The sequence below is a fragment of the Spodoptera frugiperda genome, chromosome 24 (assembly GCF_023101765.2).
Source record: "Spodoptera frugiperda isolate SF20-4 chromosome 24, AGI-APGP_CSIRO_Sfru_2.0, whole genome shotgun sequence".
NCBI classification, from domain to species: Eukaryota; Metazoa; Arthropoda; class Insecta; order Lepidoptera; family Noctuidae; genus Spodoptera; species Spodoptera frugiperda.
Genome location: NC_064235.1, coordinates 7,001,406 through 7,027,741, shown reverse-complemented (window position 1 = coordinate 7,027,741; position 26,336 = coordinate 7,001,406). Strand labels below are relative to the sequence as shown.

Genomic DNA, 26,336 nt, shown 5'->3' with positions numbered 1-26,336 from the left:
TTCATGCTAGCTCAGGAGGAGGCGGAGTGCGAGGGGGAGCGATCCTCCTCATATCCCAGCCGCCGCAGGAGACACTCCGGGCGTCGGGATCACGCGACAATCTCCGGCCACCGTAAGTGCGGGTCTGCAGACTGCTAGCAAGGGTAGCTTGCTGCCCGACCAGAACCAGACCCGTGCGCAAGGCTCGTGGCGTTCAAAGATACATCAGACCAACACAGATGGAGCCCAGTTAGGCTGATACTCGATGGGGGTAGCGGAGAGCTACATGGGTTACCGGGCTCCGGCGTTTAAAAAAAAATAGTACCAAATACTTGGTATCGCATAGTTCTTGATTTCAAATCATACAAACGTGTGTGTGTATGTATACCTACTCCCTTTTTGTTACACGTTGTATACTGTTTTTTCCAACACCTGTGTACATTATGGATGCTATAAATACTTGAAAAATCTATTCTATAGTCCGTCAGTTAGGTAATGAAAAAATAATAGACACGTATTTTTTTATTTTGTCATATAAGATTAACAATAGGTAACAATAGGTGCTAGTAAAGAGGTATGTTTAGGACCACACAACGCTTTCAATCCATGTAACATAGTGAGGGACCTTGGTGTACACTCCGGGAGTCCCGATTTGTCCGCACCGAAATTTGCCAAAAGAGGTCACTCCCAGTATCAGATGGGTGCAGAATACATTCTCGTTTCTGATCTGTAGAGGTCCACCGCTGTCACCCTGCAAATGATTTAAAATTAGTCTTTGATCTCTATTAACAGATTATTATCAACAAGAACAGTCTGTACAGGGTGACTGGTAAATTAGTGAACGATATTTAAACACGTGATTGTACACATGATAACAAACAACTTTCCCGAAGATACTTTTTTTTGTATATTCTTTAATTTTTTTTAATCACAATAACAAAACAACAAAATTTTAATGAGATTTTTTCTAAAAATCGAAAAAATGCCCAGTAATCCTTTGCCCGTCCCAGGAATCGAACCCAAGACCCCTTGTCTGGCACAAGGTCGCACATGCAACCATTCGACCAACGAGGCAGATTACACAATACAAGTGTCCTATAAATCCAAAATGGCGCTCGGTGACAGTAGCTCTCTATTTTTGGCGGGTCGACGACTTTTTCACTCAGGAACCTTTTAGTTGAAGCTGGGAATCGAACCTGAGATCCCTTATCCGGTAGTCACACTTGCTCTCAACCAACGAAGCAGTATTTTTTCGGAACTTATTATACAGTATATTAACTAACAGAGGGCGTTCCTTTAAACTCGTTAATCTATATCATTAATAGATTAAAATAAAAATATCAACATAGAAAAATAAGCAATAATTTTTTTTTGTGAATATTAAAATATTTAAAAAATAAAATTGTTTTGTTTTTGAATGGTAATATTTTTAGCATGTATGGATGCTATACTATTGCGGGTTAACAGGAACGCCCTCTGTTAGTATTATTATAAATTCTCCCAAAACTTACTGAGCATGTATCTCTGACTAATCCGTCGTCTCCATAGCAGATTTGCGTCGCATTATCCAGTCCATCTTTAAACGTCCTATGTGTCAAGTACTTGGCCTTACAATCCTCATCCGTGACCCTCCACAAAGGTATCTGGCAAAAATATAAGTATTATTACATTGTGGCGAGAAGATAGTACGGAGATTCATTCATAGATGGCGGTTTACTCAATATAGCTTAATGTAATTGGGTACTATCCTCGGTCAAAAATAAATTATTACAACTTTTCAATACAATAAAATATTCAAAAATAATCACACTCTCATTCATAAAGGACATCAACCAAAATGGGCTAGAGTTTTGAACAGCTGTATTGAGAAAAAAGAAGTTCACAAATAATTTAATAATAATATTTAATGAATTTTGATTTCTATTCGGGAGTGTAAATATAAATAATATTAAATAAGAATAAAAACAGTTTTGTAATTGATTATTGTTATTATTGGTGACACTGCCATGACAACAGTTTTGTGACAGTTCTTTTTCGTATTATATTGTGAATATTATTTCGATTTTGGCTATTTTTGACGACTGTGCTATTCAAAATGGATTCTGGTGATTTTCTATCCGATGACCCCGGCTCACTCTTGGACTCAGTACCCGCTCAAACGTTAACCCTGGCAACGAAGCCGCTTTACATGACGACGACCCCGTAAACTTGGACTTTCCGATTTTGCCTAGTGAATCTATATATTGTGTCAATTGTGGAACTGAAATCACTCACAGGAGAAGACACAATGTTAATCTTGTGGAAGTGCAGCGAGTTATACTGCAATGGATCGCACCACAAGTGGTAAGTCATTAAGTAAGTAAGTGTAAGTGGTTGCTGCGCTCATATCATGTCTGTGATATGGTATTTAAGTTGGGCAAGGCATGAAAATGTAACTCCACCAGCTCAGTTTTTAGAAAATGTTTTGTTAAATGAATAGTTTCACAAATAAACGATTTATTTTAAAGTGTTGAAGTTTTTTCATATATTATGTTTAATTATTAATTTGATACAAAGTTTCTTATCTATACGTTTTCTTTGTACTGTAAGCCGCTCAATAAAGTAAAAAATAGTACAATATTTTCATGTTCATGTTCAAGCCCAAACGCCATACAAAGTGGTTGATGTCCTTTGATGAACTACTTAATTTTCGATTTTTTCTAGCTAAATTTCTAGAAATAAGTCTGCTATTTGCCGTCAAAAACTTATGACGTCATAATAGAGAGTTTCATACAAAGTTCATAGAACATATCTTATTTGACGTTTCGAAAAAAGTATTGAATTTGACTAGTAGGAAACTACGGTATTCTGTATCACGCATGCGAAGTTTGCACATGAGTAAAGAAAATCGGATGGATTATTTTTATAATATAAGCTGGTAAACGAGGAGACTTGATGGCAAGCATCGCCGCCGCTAAGCAAGCGGCGATTGCTTACCATCTCGCCATATCAAGCCATCCACAACGCTTCTGGAGTATCGAGTGTCCACTCGCAACACCAGAAGCGTTACAAGTGTTTTACGGGCCTTTTGGGGCTTAAGAAGCTCTCCCACACCTAAAGTTCCACAGGGAGAGGCGTTGTAAAATTTGCCATACAAAAAATTTACGTCGTTAAAAAATTACGGCCGACTAACCAATTCCGGCCGGAAACTATCGATCGACATCGACCAAACCATTCCACCATCGACAGATAGTATCTGTCGGCTATCGATCGATTGGTGTAGTACAAACTATCGATCGTCGTCGACTAATCCATTCTACCATCGATAGATGGCATCGATCAGCGATCGCTCTCGCTCTTACAAGTATGGCTTGTCAAGAACGGAAATAGAAAATCAAGTTTGCCAAAGAAGACTTACGTTTTGTAACACATTCGCGTTGGACTGTCTGTACCCCAACAGGCCCCAGCCTGAAGCGTACGCTCTCTGCTCGAAGACATCCTCGACTTGCAAGCACGCAGGCCTGATGCTTGGACTGAAGATGATCCTGGAAGAAAATAAAATTAACTGTATTAGGTAGGACTGCCTCGTTGGTCGACTGCCGGAGAAGAGATCTCGGGTTGGGCAAAATATTGCTAGGCTTTTGTCGGTTTTTCGAAAATTTCTTAGTAGTAGCACGGGGTCTGGAATTGTGCCCAGTATATGGCAATAGGCTCACCCCCTACTACATGGAACTTTATAACACAAATGATGAAAAGTGGGTGTACATTGTTTAGCGGCATTTGTTGCGAGCCGTAATGTGCACCTACCCCTTCGGGGATAAAAGGCGTGTCGTTTCTATTATTAGGTATCATCATTATCACCGCAAAAGTGCTCAACTACTGACCAAAGCCCTCTTCTTACACGAAGAATAGGATTATTAATCATCATTTGCGCCCTCATTCATTTGTCTATATACTCATTCAAATATAGTCCTTTTTACCGATTTCGTTAATGGCGACATTGCATAAGCTATTTCCTGTCGTGTGCCCTGGTGTGACTGGCCAGACCGAACTTAGTTTTAAAAATCCGATCACAATTAGAGCAGTAAAGCTGACCGGCAGAGTCGTATGTATAAATAATGATCCGGAGCTGCGGACTACCTAGCGGGTTACCGTGGCTCCGGCTCGAAAAGCAGGAATAGGAACGGGGTGGCTTTTAGATAGTACGAGTCTGATACTCCTTCTCGCCTAGCCCAAGGCGGGAGAAGCCACTGGATGATTTTCCACCTTCAAAAAAATAATAATATTAAAAATGGTATGAGCACTTCCTTCGCATGAAAGAAAACCATTTGCCCAAAAGGGTCTTTTACTCATTCAATAAGAAGTATTTTTTTATTTAGGGACAAGCCCGCCACAAATTTCCATTCCGCTGCAACTCTTGTGCACCAGGATCTACAGTAGATACAACCATGCAAACATCGGAACACTGAAGTCCAGCGCGGCCCAGGGAAATGAAAAACTGTCTTGGATCCTGCAACGAAACAAATCAGAAGATTTTAGTCAATAAGGAGTATAATTACTCTCTATCCAGTTCTAGCAGCGATATGTCGTGGTACGTGGCGGGTGGCTTGTGGTCTGGATGTCTGATAATCCGCTGCACTCCTCGAATATTGCCCTCGGGTGATCTGTGCATCTCTTCAGAACGGAGCAGGCCAAATATGGCGAACGAAACTGGAACCCTGAAATCACATATGGAGGTGGAATTAGTTTTAAGTTTTTTATGGTATAAGCCGGTAAACGAGCTGATGGATCACCTGATGGTAAGCAATTGCCGCCGCCCATGGACATCTGCAACACCAGACGCGTTACACCAGACTTTTCGGGGTCAGGAATTTAGGGGTTGTTGGGGAATAGGGGATTTGGAACATTGGGAGAGGGAGTAATTGGCCTTCCGGTAACCTCACACTACGGAGAAACACAACGCAAACGTTGTTACCCGACCAGAGTGATACCACGACCTCACAGAAAACCGACGTGAAACAACGCTTTCGTTGTGTGAGTGAGATTACCGGAGGCCCAATTATCCCCCTTCCCAATCTTCCCGATTCCCCAACAACCCTTAAATTCCTAACCCCAAAAAGCAACGCACTTGTAACGCCTCTGGTGTTTCGGAAACCACCATCACCGGACATGTTCCATAAAAAAAATACAAGATGGACATTAAAATAAAAAGTTGTTTTCAATTGCTTACCATCAGGTCACCCGTCTGTAAAATTTGCCATTTGCTTTTGGTGTTGCATAGCGCATTTATCGAGGAAGGCTATAGGCTATAAAACACCTCGCTATAAAAAAAACGGTTATAAACGGTTTTGTGGGGCTTAGTATATAAAAATGTAATCTGTGTGGAAATTGAATAAATAAATAATAAATAATAATGACCAATAGGAGCCAAGCAGAGCGGGTGAAACCGCGCGAAAGTAGCTAGTAAAAAATAAAACCAATGTGTACTAACCCTTTAGCAGTAGCACTGCAGTGACCAGCGGTCAGAACATACTTCTCGCTTATCAGAGAGCCTCCACACCCAAACACTGACGTCATAAACTCTTTACCGTACGTCAGCAACGCCTGAAACAACAACAACAACGTCACGCCTTTTATCCCCGAAGGGGTAGGCAAAGGTGCACATTACGGCACGTAATGCTGCTATACAATGTACATCCACTTTTCACCATTTGTGTTATAAGTCCCATGTAATAGGGGTGAGCCTATTGCCATATACTGGGCACAATTCCAGACTCCGTAATAATATTACTGAGAAATTTTCGAAAAATGCCCAGTAGTACTATGTCCGGACCGGGAATCGAACCAGAGACCCCTTGTTCGGCAGCAGGTAGGTCGAGTGGTCTCAAGTGCGGTTGCCGGTCAAGGGATTTCGGGTTTGATTACCGGGTTGAGCAAAGTATTACTGGGCTTATTTCAGTTTTTCGAAAATTTCTCTATAGTAACACGGAGTCTAGAATTGTGTCCAGTATATGGCAATAGGCTCACCCCCTATTACATGGGACTTATAAGACAAATGGTGAAAAGTGCCATTGCACAGTAGCATTAAGTGCCGTAATGTGCAAATGCACTTCTGCCTACCCCTTCGGGAATAAAAGGCGAGCCGTTGCATTGCATATAAAATTAAAATACATTATACTATGTAGTGATAAAGCTACGAAATGCTACGCTAAGTTCAAGGTAGCTAGGCGGGGCTACGACTTGCTACGTAGCGCTACGCAAAGTGTAATGTGGCTACGAGACGCTACAATTTGCTACGCAGCGCTACAGCTGTCTACGTAACGCTACGCGAGGCTAAACACTTTTTTTTATATTTAATGGGTCGATGTTTGGCCTCTATCTCGCCTGATGGTAAGTCATAATGCGGCCTACGGTGGAGCACGTCTGCCCATAAGCAACCTATTCCCTCGGGCTTTGAAGACACCCAGGTTGTACCCATCAGGAAACACTGACTCCGGCAAGGAGTTCCACTCCATAGCAGTTCACACAAGGAAGCTTGAAGCGAAGCGCTTCAAAAGACTGCTCTTTTACTTATATCAAAAATATGTTTACCATATGAGGATATTCGTCTTTCTCAGCATCTATCCCCCCTCCTCCCACAATCAGTTGCTCCCGTCTTCCACAATATGGGGCAAACTCTTTGGTACCATTTTTACATGGTAGTTTTATTTTTGCTTGGTACTCGAGGCATTCTAAGACTGCTCTTTTACTTATATCAAAAATATGTTTACCATATGAGGGTATTCATCTTTCTCAGCATCTATCCCCCCTCCTCCCACAATCAGTTGCTCCCGTCTACCGCAATACGGGGCAAACTCTTTAGTACCATTTTTACATGGTAGTTTTATTTTTGCTTGGTACTCGAGGCATTCTGAAACGTAAAAATACCTCTTATAAGTTACTAGCTACTTCCGCGCGGTTTCACCCGCTCTGCTTAGTTCCTATTGGTCGTAGCGTGATTTTTTATAGCCTATAGCCTTCCTCGATAAATGCACTATTCAACACAAAATCAATTATTAAAATCGGACCAGTAGTTTAGCGCGTTCAAACAAACAAACAAACAAACTCAACTTTATAATATTAGTAAGTATAGATAATAAAATAACTTAGTGTATGAATGTATGACAGACACTCCGGGCGTCGGGGATTACGCGACGATGTCCGGCCACCGTAAGTGCGGGCCTGCGGACGGCGAGCAAGGGTAGCCAGAATCAGTTTCGAAAAGCTATCAGACCATCACACATAGTGCCTAGTAAAGCTAATGCCTGTTCCGGAGCTGCGGACTACCTAGCGGGTTTACCAGGGGTCAGGCTCAAAAAGCAGGAGTAGGAACGGGGTGGTTTTTAGTCAGTAAGAGTCTGGCATTCCTTCTCGGGAGAAGGCTTTGGATGATTTTCACTCCTCAAAAAAAAAGGAACATAATTATAAAAATCTTATTTTCGAAAAAACGGTAATCGAACTCAAGACTACTTGAGGCAAGTTTCCAAAGAAATACTTACTATTCCAAGCTTTTGATGTTTCTGGCACATTTTTTGGTTTCTTACTGTAGTATGGTGCGTCGGAGACAAAGAGAGGACAGAGTCCCTGGTCATCTGAATTTGATGTCTTCGCGTGTGGACCCAGGATCCTGAAAACATACATCACACACACACAACGTCACGCCTTTTATCCCCGAAAGGGTAGGCAGAGGTGCACAGTACGGCACGTAATGCCGCTATACAATGTACACCCACTTTTCACCATTCGTGTTATAAGTCCCATGTAATAGTGGGTGAGCATATTGCCATACCCTGGACACAAATCCAGACCGACCCGGGAATCGAACCCGAGACCCCTTGTTCGGCAGTCGCACTTGCGACCACACGACCAACGAGGCAGAAAACATACATATGACATGACTATTTTAACAATATAGGGTGACTGGTAATTAGTGAACGATATTTAAACACGTGATTGTACTCATGATTACAAACAATTTTCCCGAAGAAACTTTTTTTGTATACTCATTAGTTTTATTTTTATCGCAATATAAAATCACGCATGATCAGCTGTTAGCAGTGAGGCGCCCGCTCCGCGTTATCATAGTAGACTAGTAACTAGGTAAGTATTTTAGAACTTTATTTACTTTACTTTACTTTACTTTGTTATAGTAATAAAAATAAAACTAATGAGTATACAAAAAAGTTTATTTGGGAAAGTTGTTTGTAATCCTATATCGATAGTAGACACCCATCTATAGCACGCATATTTCTATATAAAAAACATAGCTTAACTGAGTCCGTTTCCACCAGTGCTAAGCTATGTGTACCAATGAATATGATTGGTGGAAGCCAAACGCATCCACAGCAACGTAGCATAGCACATCTCTGGTGGAAAAGCATCCTTAGAAGTGTGTGTAACTTAGATTTTATTACTGTATAGTTCGCTACACGTCGACCCAATAAAAGCATGATAATTAAAGAAAATAATATACATACGCTGTAACATTCTTAGCTTCTTCCAGACAACAAATGTTAGGTATTTTTGATGATCCGTTGAATGAACAAATCTGAAAAACAACAAAGTCAAAGTCAAAATTATTTATTTCAGATAGACCGCGAAGACACTTTTGAACTTCAAAGCAAAATATTACAATATAAAGAAAACAAAATGTCTGTCTGTCAGTCAGTCCTCTAGTTGTTCTATTTGCTCGTTCCAAAGTGTAGATTCCTATGGAGAAGAACGAGCTAAAAAATCCATAGGTTACTCTTTTTCAATCAGTTTCACTATTAAATTATGTGAGAACAATGTAACACCAATATTCAGCCAAAAAAAAACAATTAAAGCTAATGGAGTTTCTTGCTCGTTCTTCTCCATTCGAAGCTACAATTTGGTATGAGCACCTAGCTTCACTGACGGACAATCCAATTTGACGTTTCAAAAGTGCCTAATTAAGGATTAATTGAAATAAATGCTTTGACTTTATCACGTTGATCATCACCTATAAGTGGCCATTGCTGACAAAGGCTTCTTGTCACTTGGAGAAGTATTGAGCCTCATGACGCGTGTTCCCGATTTCAAACTTATAATTAGAAATTATAAGCCCAGGTTTACTCGCAATGTTTTCCTTTCTCATGTCATAATAATTCTTTTTTTAACTTAACATTAACATATTATGTTATTATTTTTTTACAAACATTAACATAACATATTATGTTAATGTTAAGTTAAAACAAGAAGTGTGGGAGAGCCATGCTTCGGCACTGCTGGGCTCGACCGGAGTGATACCACGGCCGAGCAGAAAACCGACGTGAAACCACGCTTGCGTTGTGTTTTGCTATGTAAGTGAGGTTATCGGAGGCTCAATATTCCCAATCCTCGATTCCCCAACAACCCTTAAATTCCTAACAGCTAAAAGGCCTCTGCTGTTTCAAGCTATGGGCGGTGGCGATTGCTTACCATCAAGTGATTCGTCAGCTAGTTTACCGGCTTACACCATAAAAACAAATTGTTACTAACCTGAGGATATATTTTGAATTTCAAATCCCTGACGGCAGTCGGACAATCCTTCATATTCACACATCTTCCTTTCTGACCGTTGCCTGTGTGTGTGCATTCTGTAACGTACATATTATAGTAATATTATTCATTACTAGCTGATGCCCGCGGCTTTACTCGCATGGATTACGGACTTTATGACTAATAAAAGAAGCCTAAGTTACTTCTTATGAAATTAGCCACCTATCAATAAAAATTCCGTCAAAATCGGTCCAGCCATTTCCAAGATTAGCAAGAACAAACAGATAGACAAAAATCGTAAAAGAATATTATTTTGGTGTATGTGTCGTATGTTCGACATTCATCATCAACCGTCCGTATATTCATAATCATCAGCCAATAAGTAACTGGCCACTGCTGATCAAAAGCCTCTTCTAGTATGGAGAAGGTTTGATTCATGACATTAATCACCACACATGCTCAATGCGGGTTGGCAATTTCAAACTTATAATCAGAAATTATAAGTCCAGTTGTATTTCAATCTTCCCCATCCCCGATTCCCGAACAACAATCCTTAAATTCCTAAACCCCAAAAAGCCGGCAACGCATTTGTAACGCCTCAGGTGTTTCAAGTGTCCATGGGCGGTGGCGATTGCTTACCACCAGGTAATACGTATGGTCGATCAGCGGCGTGTTTCATAAAAATAAAAAAAAAAGATCTGGTAAGGAACTTCACTGCTTAAGGAAACTCGTGGCAATATTTAATTTGTTATAGCACTTGTAATAAACGAGAATGTGGGAAGAGACTAACACGTATAATATACTGATCTTGAAGATTAGATAGTAGATATAATAATTGACCAGATGTATGAATGTGATAGAAACTAGAAGCGAACATAAAGAAGTTAAATAAACATTGACTCTACTCTGCATAAAGTGGTTTACAAATGAAACTTCGCAAGAGATAGCTTTTTCATAACAAAAGCATACATAGATGTTTTGTATAAAAAATAAAATTACTCATACATAATCAATAATTTTATATTCACTATTGCAATCTTCAAACACAACACTACCTCCCATTAAAGCCGTGGCAGATACCTTTAGAACACCTTATATATTAATAAAAAACTAACCTTGCGACTTCACCACAACACAGAAACAAAATAAAAACAATATTTTAATCATTTTTAAGCAGCAACAGCACCCAGCTTCACTGACAGACAGACTGACGGACAATTCAATTTGACGTTTCAAAAGTGCCTAATTTAGGATTAGGTGAAATAAATGCTTTGACTTTGACTTTATAAACAAAAGAGAATCAATATAATATTACTATGTATTGAATTACTTGAAGTTATTAAGTCTAACACATGTTTGCTATTTGACATTGTAAATACAACTGGTATATGATTCTTAAACTTGTTTCAATATGACTGTATATATTATGTCAAGTCAAATCGTGTATGCCTCTGGGTTCCGTGTATGACTACCTAGCGGGTTACCGGGGCTCCGGCTCAAAGTAGGAGTTAAGTGTGGGAGAGCCATGCTTCGGCACTGCTGGGCCGGCTCGACCGGAGTGATACCACGGCCGAGCAGTACACCGACGTGAAACAACGCTTGCGTTGTCTTTCGTTGTAATAGTGAGGTCACCGGAGGCCCAGTTACTCCCTTCTCAATATTCCCAATCCCCGATTTCAAAACAACCCTTAATTTCCTAACCCCCAAAAAGCCGTGCCTGGGCAACTAGTTGCCGTGCAACGTGTAGCGGGTTCGATTCCCGCACGGAGCAACTCTTTGTGTGATCCACAAATTAATGATTCGGGTCTGGGTGTCATTGTGTATGTGAACTTGTATTTTTGTGAACGCACACACAACAAAAAATCCAAATCGAAAAACCATTACTCGGGGTCTCAAGTTCCATTCCTAGGTCGGCACTAAATACTTACTAGGCATTTTATTCGATTTTTCGACCTAAAGTTTCTAAGTAATAGCGATAAAGTCATGGCAAAAAATGCCCAGATTATGGCAATAGGCTCACCCCCTGATTTGCATCGCTGTACAGTCTATGTATCAGTTGATTCTTTATTTTGCTACTATTTTTATATGCACTTGAATTTGAAAATAAATAAAATTAGTAGTGATACAAGTAAATTCAAAGTCGAATCATATTTTTTTAATGATATCCAAGGTCACCAAATCATCAACAGCCTATTATGGGGCTTTTTTTTTGAGGGGGGAAAATCATTCAATGACTTCTCCCGCCTTGGGCGAGGCGAGAGGGAGTGTCAGACTCTTGACTAAAAACCACCCCGTTCCTTCTCCTGCTTTTCGAGCCGGAGCGCCGGTAAACCCGCTAGGTAGTCCGCAACTCCGGATAGCCTATTATGTAGCTACTGACCAAAGGCCTCTTCTCTGGTGAGTAGTAGGTGAGTAGTGCCGCATCATCACTTACCATCAGGCGAGATAGCGGCCAAACGTAGACCCACCAAATATAAAACAAGCTTTCCTCACGATGTTTTCCTTCACCGTTTGTCACTGGGCTCTATCTGTTGTTACTGCGTCCCATCTGTGATACCTCTGCCTACCTTTTTAGAGTTAAAAAGGGTAACGGTGGAATGTTATATAAAATTGTATTATAACTTGGGTTTTTAAGCGGAAAAATTCTAAAACAATGTTTCATTATGAAACTATCTCATCATTACATAGTATAAAACAAAGTCGCATGTCCCTATGTCCCTTTGTACGCTTAAATCTTTAAAACTCCGCAACGGATTTTGATGCGGTTTTTTAATAAATAGATAAAGTGATTCAAGAGGAAGGGTTATATGTATAATATATCAGCATTGCACCCATGCGAAGCTGATGAAGATGAATTTCAAAATGTATGTATGCGCATAACTTCCACACGACTGCACCGAATTGGATGTGTTTTTGTTATTGTTTTAATGTATACATTCTTAGTGTCAGGAAAAGATCCGTATAAAAAAACATAGAAAATATTAATTTATAAATCCTAAGGGAACAGAAAAAACGGGATTGCGCGTACGAAGTCGTGGGCAGAAGTTAGTACAAAATAAATATGAATGGATTTACAATGAATAAGAATGCGGTTAGGGAAACAATAAATAATTAATTAACATGACTAATTTGTTTTTCTCTTTTATTTTATCTCCAGCGTCATTGGTTGACGTGGGACCTTTTTTTTCTAAACGAGCAGACGGATCACCTGATGGTAAGCAATCGCCGCTGCCCATGTACACTTGATACACCAGAGGCGTTACAAGTGCGTTAGCTTTTGGAGATTAGGAATTTAAGGGTTGTTGGGTGAGCTTATGGGGGTTAGGAATTTATTTCATTAATTTAATGTTGGGGAATCGGGGATTGGAAGATTGGACAGAGGTGTGATTGGGCCTCCGGTAACCGCACTCACACAACGCAAGCGTTGTTTCACGTCAGTTTTCTGTGAGGCCGTGGTATCACTCCGGTCGAGCCATGCCATGGCTCTCCCACACTTAAAACTATAGGATATGATGAGAGAAATAAAACGACACATTAGAAAAGTTGTATAAAAATATTTTAATCTCTTTCAATATAAGTAGCTTATATACTATTTAATTTAACCTAAATAATAAACATAGGAATTTAAAAAAAAGGGTGTCTTTTATACCGTTTGTAACATTAAAACGGCTGGACTGATTTTGATGATTATGCAACCTCACGTCTTTTATCCCCGAAGGGGTTGGCAAATATGTACATTACAGCGAGTAATGCCGCTATAGAATATACACCCACTTTTCACCATTTGTGTTATAAGTCCCATGTAATAGGGGGTGATCCTATTGCCATATACTAGGCACAATTCCAGACACCGTGCTACCACTGAGAAATTTTCGAAAAACCGACAAAAGCCCAGTAATACTTTGCCCGAGCCGGGAATCACACCTGAGGCGCCTTGTCCAGCAGTCGCACTTGCGACCACTCGACTAACGAGTGAGTGATCTTCATGAGTTTTGCTTTTTTAACGCAAACCCTAAAAAACAGTTGAGCATTCTTCTTTTTATTACAAAAGGAATTATCAATTTCGAATCAATAGTTCTGAAGATTCACGCATTCAAACAAACTCTTCAGCTTTATATATTATAAGGTGTCCTAAAAGTATCTGCCACGGCTTTAATGGGAGGTAGTGTTGTGTTTGAAGATTACAATAGTGAAGAAATTTCGTACCCCAGACCAGTTCATTCAATATGAGAACATAAAGAAGTTAAATAAACATTTACTCTACTCTGTGTAAAGTGGTTCACAAATACGCACGATGTGACAGAGACCGTGAAAAAGATAGCTCATTCATAACAAACACATACATAGATGTTTTATGTACGAAATATATTTTTTTTAGGGGGAATATCATCCAATGGCTTCTTTCCCTCTGTGTCAGTGTGTCAGACTCTTACTGACTAAAAACCGCCTCGATCCTACTCCTGCTTTTCGAGCCGGAGCCCCGGTAAACCGCTAGGTAGTCCGCAGCTCCGGATCAAAAAAAACTAATAATCAATAATTTATATTCACTATTATAATCTTCAAACACAACACTACCTCCCATTAAAGCCGTGGCAGATTCTTTTAGAACACCTTATAATTATATTAGTAAATTATAAATTAATATATTACACTTAATATAATATTCAATTCGGCCAAACTATGCCTTCGATCCAGGATACATAGTTCGCGACCCGGGTATAGATGCCGGGCTCTCCTACGAAGCCGCACGCTCTGCCAAATGACGTCACTCCCACGACGGTGTACATGCACGATATATTTTTGTTTTTAATCTGGATCGGACCGCCGCTGTCACCCTGGATAAAAAAACAATGAAATTTTACTAGAGTTCTATTCCCAGATTCCCAGGTCGGTTAAAATAGTAATAGTAATTATTTTTATTTATTTTATTTTCAGCCATGGTCGTCCCACTGCAGGGCAAAGGCCAAAGGGCAAATAGTAATTATAATACGTCAAAATAGAGCACCCGTTTAAATGGCACCCAAGCTAATGGCATCGATAATGTTCCACATTGGCACCCATGGGTATTATTCGTGGGTGCCATTTGTGAAATAATTTTTAATTTTATATTTTATTCCACATATGGCACCTGCGCATAAGTAGTGTAACTAGTGTTGGCAAGTTTACATTTCTCAGCAGGTTAAATAATATCGAATGTGATCTGTAGAACTTAATATATCATTTCATCAAGTGAAACCTATAGCATAGAACAAAACACACAATGTTTTGAAGTACTAGGACATCATAAGCAAGTTTTTTTTATGAAACACCTGATGGGAAGCAATCGCCGCCGCCCATGGACACTTGAAACACCAGAGACTTAGGAATTTAAGGGTTATTGTTCGGGAATCGAGGATTGGGAAGATTGAGAAGGGGGAAATTGGGCCTCCGGTAACCTCACTCACACAACGAAACACAACGCAAGCGTTGTTTCACGTCGGTTTTCTGTGAGGCCGTGGTATCACTCCTGTCGAGGCGGCCCATTCGTGCCGAAGCATGGCTCTCCCACACTTAAAAAGTTGGAGTTTGACATCATGCACGGCATTGAGGTTGATAAAAACGGGCGTAGGAGTCGTGCCTATACCCGTACATACCTGGCAGGTATCTTTGGATACCAGCTTGTCACCGTAGCACGTCTGGCTCTGAGGATCAAACCCTTGCCTCATCAGGCGGACGGGCTGGTACTTGGCTGCACATTCAGCTGTCGAAAATTTGTTTAAGACCACCTGAAAAAGAAAATGCTGTCTGAGAAAAATTTAAATCAAAGTCTATGCAAAATCGTCGTCAAAGACGTGACCCTTAATTTTTTATGGAATACGGTAAACGAGCAGACGTATCACTTGATGGTAAGGAATCGTCGCCACACTCGAAACACCAGAGGCGTTACAAGTGCATTGCTGGCCTTTTGGGGGTAAGGAATTTAAGGGCTGTTGGGGAATCAATCAATTGGGCTAACCTCACACACACAACGAAACGCAACGCAAGCGTTGTTTCACATCGGTTTTTAGTGAGACCGTGGTATCACTCCGGTCAAGCCGGTCCAGCAGTGCCGAAGCATGGCTTTACTATACTTACTTTTTACAAATTAGCCAGTAACAAACATATACACAATCTTTCTCCTTAATAATACTAGTAAGATGAATCAACAAAGACACCTACCTTCTGCAGAGTATCGGACACTGAGCCGCTGTACTGCGTGAGTCCCCAGCCAGTAGCCTGGACCTTCTCATCATTGACAGGATCCCCAACGTGCAGGCACGCCGGCACCACGAACTGGTCTAGTTTTATACTGAAATTGTACAAAAGGATTTAGCAGTAACTTTGGGAGAACCATGCTTCGGCACTGCTGGGCCGGCTCGACCGGAGTGATACCACGGCCGAGCAGAAAACCGACGTGAAACAACGCTTGCGTTGTGTTTCGTTGTGTGAGTGAGGTTACCAGAGGTCCAATTCCTCCCTTCTCAATCTTCCCAATCCCCGATTCCCGAACAACAACTCTTAAATTCCTAACTCCCAAAAATAAGTGTCCATGGGCGGCGGCGATTGCTTACCATTAGGTAATACTTCTGCTCGATTACCGGCGTGTTACATAAAAAAAGCAGTTGGTTTATGCATTATATGATTTTCGACTAAGTGTGCTTTGCCACCAGAGATATGCTATATAGCTATGCTATAAAGATGTAACAATAAAGCTGTGAATCTATGTGACCATTTCCCCGATACTAAGCTATGTACCTGTGCAAGAAAAATGCGCAGCTTGAGTATGTGATGTATCGATAATATTCCTACTATCGATACATCGCATAACACGCATCTGTCCATTAAAAAACATACTCGTAGCTTAGCTGAGTCCGTTGATACCAGTGCTAACCTATGTGTATCAATGACTATGATTGGTGGAATCCAAACGCAGCCACAGCAATGTAGCATAGCACATCTCTGGTGGAAAAGTAGCCTAACTTACATAATTAAACTTTTTAACGGGGTAACTCGACTAGTTCAAAGCCATGCTAGACCGCCCTTCCCATCCCCAACAACCCTTAAATTCCTAACCCCCAAAAGGCCGGCAACGCACTTGTAACGCCGCTGGTGTTTCAAGTGTTCATAGGCGGCGGCGATTGCTTACCATCAGGAGATCTGTCTGCTCGTTTACCGGCTTATTTCACAAACAATTATGAAATAAGCCGGTAACATAATCATTAAAAATAAAACAGTTTCCTATACTTACGTATTCTCAGTCTCAACCAAGGCTATGTCATGGTATTTGACTGGGGGCTGGAACTGGGGGTGTTTGATGATGTTCTTCACCTTGTAGACCCTGGACCTGTCGGCTGCATCACCTCGCCTCAACGCTCCAACCGCCACATATGTTATTGGGCCACTGGAAATTCAAATAAGTCCTTTTCATTATCGAACCACAAGACAATCGGCGAGGCGTCACCGCTTCATGGTAGATATCCCACCCACTCGCACGAAGCGCTTCGCTTCAAGCTTCCTTGTGCGAACTGCTAGGGAGTGGAACTCCTTGCCAGAGTCTGTGTTTCCTGATGGGTATAACCTGGGTGTCTTCAAAGCCCGAGTGAATAGGTTGCTTATGGGCAGACGTGCTCCATCGTAGGCCGCATCATCACTTACCATCAGGTGAGATAGCGGTCAAACGTCGACCCATCAAATGTAAAAAAAAAATAAGTTAATTAACCCGTGGTATGCCGGGAGCGCGGATCCACGCGAGACACAACGTATTTTCTATTGTATCCAATGAAATTATTTAAAATACCTAACGTTTTATTTTTAATTTCAAATCAAAACTGTTGAATAGTGAACGCAACCTTTTTCATTACAATGGCAATTATTTTATTTATATTTTATTTTGGCAACTCTGTTACTTTTACTTTTTTTATTGCAAGTAATTATACTTTTGTTTTTCCCTCCAAAATAATATTTTCTTTATAATTATACCTCTAATAAATAATCCAACACTATTTATTTATCTTCATTTCATTCGATCTATTTTGTTCACGAAAGTTCGCAATAAATGGAATTGTAGTACGAAATATTGCGAAGTTTTGCACGAAACTTCGTTTTTCGTTGAATAGGAATGATGACTGGGTCAAAAATAAATTATTGCAACTTTTCAATACAATAAAATATTCAAAAATAATCACAGTCTCATTCATAAATTTGATGAACTAAGAACTTAATTTTTGATATTCTAGCTAAATTTCTAGAATTAAGTCTGCTATTTGACGTCAAATACTTATGACGTCATAATAGAGTATTTCATACAAAGTTCATATAAAATACTTATAGTTTTTGACGTTTCGAAAAAAGTATTGAATTTGCCTAGTAGGAAACATGCCTATTAGAGTAGACCTACATTCTCTGCAAATAAATTATTCTATTCACAGATTGAAGGTGTTTACTCACAGATCCCTGCTAGCGATGCAGTGTCCGGCAGTGAGGACGAACTTCTCACTGATGAGAGCCCCCCCACACAACCACTGCAACTCCTCAATCTTGTCTCCATAACCGATCATCACCTGGGGATTCAAGGTCAAAGAGTTAGGGCTAATTTAAAGTCACCCTTAAAGGAGGATGCAAATCCTGGTCACACCTCCCAATAGCTTTTTTTTGAGGGGGGGAAATCATCCAATGACTTCTCCCGCCTTGGGCGAGGCGGGAGGGAGTGTCAGACTCTTACTGACTAAAAACCACCCCGTTCCTTCTCCTGCTTTTCGAGCCGGAGCCCCGGTAAACCCGCTAGGTAGTCCGCAGCTCCGGAACCTCCCAATAGCTACGTGTGTTACATCATTGAATAGGGCATTTTAAGCTGAATTCCTAGTATCCACACTATGTCACAGAATAATAAGTAAACAGAAGCACCACTCCCCGTAACAATTCAAACTTATAAGAGACTCTTGCTACTAAGCAATAAAGTTCAATTCAGCTCGCATAAGCGCTTTTTACCTACCAAGATATTCGCCTATTGTAGTATGTAGTAGCACAGACTATGTGTATAAAGCACAAATGTAATAAAGTAAAAATAGCATTACTTGGCTACTGATAAAACTACCAAAACTACCATGTTTAATGAAGTATTATTAACTCTGAACGGATTAAGATTTGGAACTTGCGCGAACGGCGCCATAATAACTTTTATTCAGCTCAAAATTACCTATCCAATGATATAACACACATAGCTATTGGAAGGTGGGACCAGGATTTGCATCCTCCTTTATGATAGAATTTCAATAACACTTTTAGTATCAGTTGGTATCGAGCAGTTATTTTTTGATTTGAAACATTAAATTAACGATTATTTTTATTTGTATAGACGCATTATTTCAAAATGTTAGAGTACATTATGTGGGCACTGCGTTTGAAACAACCGCTATTTTATATTATTCACCAATTGGTTTTATAGTCCCATTAGTTTTGACGCTGTACTGTCGTTACATTGTTCCTACATATAGTTATATGTATACAATAGGTAAATGATCAAATAATGTATCAGAGATATTGTAAAAAAAGGTTTTTTAAAAGAGTAACGAATGGCGGTCTTCTCCATTCGAAGCTACACTTTCGAACGAGCGCCTAGCTTCACTGACAATTCAATTTGACGTTACAGACAGACTGACGGACAATTCAATTTGACGTTTCAAAAGTGCCTAATTTAGGATTAATTGAAATAAATGCTTTGACTTTGACTTTGAGTTGATCCGTCGCTTCATTTACCATAAAAAAGGCAATTAATATTAAAACCTGCTTCTAAATGTTACAAACGCTTTTGAAATCTAAATGAAAACCAGTTCAGCCAATCGTGAGATGATCGGGGACAAACATACATACATACATTCAAATCAAACTGTTAACCTTCTTTTTTTTAAAGAGTAGGTTATAAACGGTAAAAACGTTTCTTAGCATCGTCACGGTTTTTATCCCCGAAGGGGTAGGCAGAGGTGCACATTACGGCACGTAATGCCGCTGTACAATGTACACCCACTTTTCACCATTTGTGTTATAAGTCCCAAGTAAGAGGTTCAAAAAACCGAAAAGTATTTTTTCCGATTTTCGATAATTTCTCAGTAGTAGCACGGAGTCTGGAATTGTGCCCAGTACATGACAATAGGCACACCCCCTATTACATGGGACTTATAACACAAATGGTGTGTGATACATTGTATAAAGGCATTACGTGCCGTAATGTGCACCTCTGCCTACCCCTTCGAGGATTAAAGGCGTGGCGTTGTGTGTGTGTGTGCGAAAAAAGCCCAACAATAGGTACTTTGCACGACCCAGGAATCGAACCCGAAATCCCTTGTCCACTTGCAACCACTCGACCAACGAGGCAGTCAAATAAATAAAAACCCATCTTTTCTCACCATATGTGGGAACTCATACTGGGCAGCATCAGTTCCTCCAATGATCAGCTCGTCAGCATTGTGATGACAGCGGTTACTCCTGCTGAGGTCTCCTGTCAGAGCTACTCCCTTCTCACACGGGTAGACCAACTTCTCCTGATACTCTATACATTCTGCAAAAACACGGTTTCTTTATGATATAAGCCGGTAAACGAGCTGACGGATCACCTGATGGTAAGCAATCGCCGCCACCCCCGAAACACTAAAGGCGTTACAAGTGCGTTGCCGGCCTTTTGTGTTAGGAATTTAAGGGTTGTTTAGGATATTTTTTTTACGTTTGATGGGTCGACGTTTGGCCGCTATCTCACCTGATGGTAAGTGATGAGGCGGCCTACGATGGAGCACGTCTGTCCATAAGCAACCTATTCACTCGGGCTTTGAAGACACCCAGGTTATACCCATCAGGAAACACAGACTCCGGCAAGGAGTTCCACTCCCTAGCAGTTCGCAAAAGGAAGCTTGAAGCGAAGCGCTTCGTGCGTGTGGGTGGGATATCTACCATGAAACGGTGACGCCTCGCCGGACTTGGGGATTGGGAAGATTGGGAAGGGGTGGTAAATAGGCCTCCAGTAACCTCACTCACACAACGCAAACATTGTTTCACGTCGGTATACTGCTCGGCCGTGGTATCACTCCGGTCGAGCTGGCCCAGCAGTGCCGAAGCATGGCTCTCCCACACCTATTATTATGACTGTACTCACTGTCCCAAGCCTTTTGTCCAGTTTTCTTCGAAGTCAAAGCTTCAGGAATTGGTTCACAGCCGCTGTTGTTCGGGTCTACATTGACGTAGTCATATACTGGGGGTATGTACTCCGTGGTTGTCGTCACAGAAGGCCTGAAAATTATATGAAAACATACTAAATTAATGATTATGTTATCCACTTACTCACGTAACTGTTTGACGAGAAAATGATCTACCCCTGTTTCTGTTCCAAACATCCCTTTCCCTTCAGACTTTTTGATGAGCACAAACATACAAACTTTCGCATTTATAGTTAGATAATAATCCTGTTTCTTTAAGACGAAAATACCATTCAATGACTTCTTCCGCCTTGAGCGAGACGAGAGGAAGTGTCAGACTCTTACTGACTAAAAACCACGACGTTCCTACTCCTGCTTTTTGACCCGGAGCCCCGGTAAGATAATACTCCTGCTTACCTCTTGGTCGTGGTAGCAGTGGGTCCAGTACTTCTGTCTAGGCAGCAAACGATAGGATCCACGTTGTCAAACGCACAGATCTGAAAATGAACACAAAATATTTTACTACTATTGTGTTTATATTACAACTTTTATGAGACATACTAAATATATAGGGTGACTGGTAATTAGTGAACGAAATTTAAACACGTGATTGTACTTATGATTTCAAACAACTTTCCCAAAGAAACTTTTTTTGTATACTCATTAGATTTATTTTTATCACAATAACAAAACAACAAAATTTTGCGTGCGTGTGCTTTCGCATGATCAGCTGTTAGCAGCGAGGCGTCCGCGCCCGCGTTATCGGAGAACTAGTAGGTATGTATTTTGGAACCTTCCGCGCGCGTGCTAATGAAATTTCTTTTTTATGATATAAGCCGGTAAACTAGCTGGCATATCACCTGATCGTTAGCAATCGCCACCGCCCATGGATACTGGAAACACCAGAGGCGTTGCAGGTGCGTTGCCGGCCTTTTGGGGGTTAGGCATTTATGGGTTGTTGGGGAATCGGGGATTGGAAAAATCGTGAATTGGGAATTGGGCCTCCGATAACCTCACTCACACAACGAAACACAACGCAAGCATTGTTTCACGTCGGTGTACTGTGAGGCCGTGGTATCACTCCGGTCGAGCCGGCCCAGCAGTGCCGAAGCATGGCTCTCCCACACTTCGTTTCTCTGTTTGTATGCACTCCTATGCATGAGAAGCGGACATCTTACACCTCCGGGCCCCCACGGTAAATATAGCAATGAATAAATCTATTATTACCGTATTTATTTTGTTACTTGTTTACAAATTATAAGGAAAATCTCACCCACCGCCGTTTATATTCCATTAAGGAAAAACGTTAAAATAATTATCACAAACAGTGTCCATATGGGTAATTGACATAGTCATCTCTACATAATATATTATAACTGCTCTAAATAGCTTCGATTCCCGCCCGTATCATAACATAACGTGCCGCGCGTCACGCGCCTCAAAAAGCCATTAGACCACCACAGATGGGGCCCAGTAGGGCTGATACCTGATCCGGAGCTGCGGACTACCTAGCGGGTTTACCGGGGCTCCGGCTCGAAAAGCAGGAGTAAGAACGGGGTGGTGTTTAGTCAGTAAGAGTCTGACACTCGCTCTCGCCTCGCCCAAGGCGGGTGAAGGCATTGGATGGCCTTCGCACATCAAAAAAAATCACATGTTAGTCTTGTCCATACAAGACAACCATTAAAATAAAGATTAGTCATCTACCTGCAGTTAGATGGGAAAGCCCCGGTCAATTAAAGAGCTACTAAGAAAAACTATTAAATACTAATTAAATTATAATAAAAATTAATGAACCATAATTGGTGTCTACTAAGTAACCTAATAGATACTATTATAAAACTGCTCGTAAAATGATTCAACATCATCATCATCATCCGAGAGAGCCATGATTAAGTGCGGAAAGCCATGCTTCGGCACTGCTGGGCCGGCTCGACCGGAGTGATACCACGGCCGAGCAGAAAACCGACGTGAAACAACGCTTGCGTTGTGTTTCGTTGTGTGAGTGAGGTTACCGGAGGCCCAATCCCCCCTTCCCAATCTTCCCCATCCCCGATTCCCGAACAACAACCCTTAAATTCCTAACTCCCAAATAGCCGGCAACGCACTTGTAACGCCTCTGCTGTTTCAAGTGTCCATGGGCGGCGACGATTGCTTACCATCAGGTAATACATCTGCTCGATTACCGGCGTGTTTCAGTAAAAAAAAAACGTCTACTGCTGAACAAAGGCCTTCCCCTTAGTCCTCCACGTAGAACGACAAGCTGCCATCTGCATCCACTGGCTCCCCGCCACTCTGACGATGTCGTCGGTCCACCTAGTGGGAGGTCTGCCCCCGTTACGTCTTTCAGTCGTGGTGGCCACTCAATCACCTCCCTGGCCGTCGCCCATGGACACCCGAAACACCAGAGGCGTTACAAGTGCGTTGCCAGCCTTTGGAGGGTTAGGAATTTAAGGGTTGTTGGAGAATCGGGGATTAGGAAGATTGGGAAGGGAGGTAATTGGGCCTTCGGTAACCTTACTCACACAACGAAACATATAACCCTACCACAGCCTCACTAAAAACCGACATGGAACAACCACAGCGTTCTGTTTTGTTGTGTTATTGAGGTTACTGGAGCCCCAGTTACCCCTTTTCCAATCTTTATATCCCAGATTCCTCAACAACCTTTAGATTTCTAACCCCCAAAAGGCCATAGCACTTTGGTGTTTCAAGTGTCCATGGGCGGCAGCGATTGCTTACCATCAGCTGATCCGTCTGCTCGTTTACCGGCTTATACCATAAAAATAAATTTTGAGCTTACCTTTGGGTTTTTCCGGTTCCTTATATCCTGGATAGCAGTCTGACATCTGTTTAAGTTTGTGCATATACCGGCGACGCCATCTTTGGTGCAGTATTCACCTGCATACAGAGAAGATAAAATGCATTTACTTTTGCCAATGTGAGGGGAACAGACAGCTGTAGGCCACTACCTAGCGGGTTACCGGGACTCCGGCTCGAAAAGCAGGAGTAGGAACAGGGTGGTTTTTAGTCAGTAAGAGTCTGACACTCCCTCTCGCCTCGCGGGAGGAAGCACTGGAGGATTTTCCTCCCTTAAAAAAAGCTGTAGCCTACAAATTAATTTTTTTTTTGAAGGGCGAAAATCTTTCAATGACATCTCCCGCCTTGGGCGAGGCGCGAGAGAGTGTCAGATTCTTACTGAATAAAAACTACCCCGTTCCTACTCCTGCTTTTTGAACCAACGGCATCAGCCCTATTGGGCCACACCTGTGGTAGTCTGGCTATTTGAGACGCTCGCGTTGTCACGTACGCACGAGTCTGGTTAACTTAGTATGGATGGCAACGTCATGGTCACGCCTTTTATCCCCGAAGGGGTAGGCAGAGGTGCTCATTACGGTACGTAATGCCGCTATACAATGTACACACAGTTTTCACCATTAGTGTTATAAGTCCCATGTAATATGTGGTGAACCTATTGCCATATACTGGACACAATTCCTTAATATGAATATTACCATTATTTCAAGGGTTCGAAGAGGTGTTTATGTTTGTTATGTTAGTGCCTTTAGCACTATAGTAAGTAAATATTATGTAGCTTAAAATAAAATACATAAACATCAAATTGTATTGACTTGAATGAGGAAAAGAGTAGAAATATTGAAATATCTTTAAGTTATTCTGAACGATTCGTTACTCATACTGGTACTTAATAAACAAGTGGTATTTATTGGGTAAGGAAAATAATACGGTAAATGACTAATTTTTATTTCAATGTCCGTCTTGTAGATTATTTCAAAACATTACACACGTATTTTTTATTTTTCTTACGGAAACATAACTTTCGAACATTATAAAGATTATCACATAAATAAACTAAAAATCACGGTTTAATTACGAAAATAATGGAGAAAAGCTCGTACTAGTTTCGAGTCACAGAGGGACTCTTGAGCAGCATGCAGTGATTTTTAGTTAATTTACTATGTCTCACGATAGCTATTATAAAAAAAAAATCGTATTTTGTTTTTCTTACAAAAATAAATACTTCCGAAGATAAATTGATTTGAAATGTCGCGTGACGTCACTTATAGGTATATTTTATGCGTAGAAATGACGTATTTAGCTCCCACTCCTAAACTTTGATTCGTTTTATCTAAGTATTGTTATCTTATATGACAAAATAAAAAAATACGTGTCTAATATTTTTTCATTACCTAACTGACGGACTAAATAGATTTCGTTCCAATATCGTTCAGTAGTTTCAGCGTGATTGACGGACTAACATTTGAACATTCAAAAACGTGTGATTGTTAGGTAAGTTTCTTACTATGTGTTTGTCTGTATGTTTGTTACTCAATCATGTCAAAACGGCTGATGGGATCGGAATGAAATTTGTAACAGGGGTAGATTATGGTCTGGAATAATACACGACTACTTTTTACCTCACTGGAATGCGGGCGAAGCCACTAGCGGAAACCGGTATGTAATAAATTAATAAAGCCCAGTCGATTAGTACGACACCCATGGCAAGAGTAACGGTGCTTTTCCAACAGATGTGCTATGTAGCTATGCTACCAAGATGTAATAGCTGAGCTGTAAAACTATGTGACTGTTTCCACTGATACTAAGCTATGTAGCTGTGTGGGGAAGATGCGCAGCTCGAGTATGCGATGTATCGATAGTAGGTATCCAAGGCACACATCTTTCCATACAAAAACATAGCTTAATTGAGTCCGTTTCCACCTCTTTCCAAATAAAAAAAAACATAGCTTAGTTGACTCCGTTTCCACCAGTGCTAAGCTATGTGTACCAATGAATATGATTGGTGGAAGCCCAACGCATCAACAGCAACGTAGCATAGCACATCTCTGGTGGAAAAGCACCCAAAGGACGGTGACAAAAGTATTTATATTTTTACATTTGATGGGTCGACGTTTGACCGCTATATCACCTGATGATAAGTGATGATGCGGCCTACGATGGAGCACGTCTGCCCATGAGCAACCTATTCACTCGGGCTTTAAAGATACCCAGGTTATACACAGGAAACACAGACTCCGCCAAACAATTTTACTTTGTGATCAAAACAGTTGTTTTGTCAACAATAATAAAGGAATATTTTAATACAGAAACAACTTTGTTTAGTACGTCTCATACAACCTCATTGCCAAGGGCATTCATTACCTCCGATATTTGAACAATAAAAACAAGAAAAAATATGAAAAAAACTTCAAATAATACCTTCGAATTGGGCTTGAATACACACAAATACAGACACTAATAGAACATTGAACAACATTTTTAATGCTTGAACACTATATACTAGTAAATATGTTGTTTTTAAAAGTTTATTTTTGTTATGTAAAACACAATTGCTGAGATACGTCCGCTCGCCAAAGACGGCTCGCGTTGACTAGCGGGATAACCACTTAACGACAGACTAGACACTGCAAAATGCTAATTTTCGTATCTACTTTATACAAGTTTTGTTATGACAACAAAATACATAAACATATACATATATGTATATTACTTATAAGTATTTTTTTTCTAGTATAAACCGGTAAATGAGCAGACGGTAATCCCCATTTTTACCAATTTACTGGTTTATCCCAACCATTTTTATATACAATGTGATAGGTGTGG

The 26,336-nt window shown here is 40.7% G+C and overlaps 2 protein-coding genes across 3 annotated transcripts; both read right to left on the bottom strand.

Annotated features, from left to right (window-relative positions):
- Positions 1-486: 486 nt before the first annotated feature.
- Positions 487-10,887, bottom strand: LOC118278673 (serine protease snake). Of its 2 annotated transcripts, none has more exons than XM_050703883.1 (10): positions 10,611-10,887; positions 9,496-9,593; positions 8,475-8,545; positions 7,497-7,624; positions 6,729-6,868; positions 5,450-5,562; positions 4,518-4,676; positions 3,377-3,503; positions 1,491-1,622; positions 487-730 (listed from the first exon to the last, which is right to left on the bottom strand). In XM_050703883.1, the coding sequence occupies exons 1-10, from the start codon at positions 10,660-10,662 to the stop codon at positions 560-562; spliced, it is 1,191 nt and encodes a 396-aa protein (XP_050559840.1). In that variant the 5' UTR covers positions 10,663-10,887; the 3' UTR covers positions 487-559. The 2 variants fall into 2 exon arrangements, with proteins under 2 accessions (XP_050559840.1, XP_050559841.1); XM_050703884.1 differs by lacking the exon at positions 6,729-6,868 and adding an exon at positions 6,550-6,689.
- A 2,142-nt stretch (positions 10,888-13,029) lies between these two features.
- LOC118278807 (serine protease snake) lies at positions 13,030-26,111 on the bottom strand. The gene is made up of 10 exons (XM_050703880.1): positions 25,932-26,111; positions 23,497-23,594; positions 21,114-21,193; positions 20,657-20,790; positions 19,917-20,068; positions 17,962-18,074; positions 16,763-16,915; positions 15,694-15,823; positions 15,129-15,260; positions 13,030-14,330 (listed from the first exon to the last, which is right to left on the bottom strand). Exons 1-10 carry the CDS (start codon positions 25,987-25,989, stop codon positions 14,160-14,162), a joined length of 1,221 nt encoding a protein of 406 aa, XP_050559837.1. The 5' UTR covers positions 25,990-26,111; the 3' UTR covers positions 13,030-14,159.
- Between the last annotated feature and the right edge of the window lie 225 nt (positions 26,112-26,336).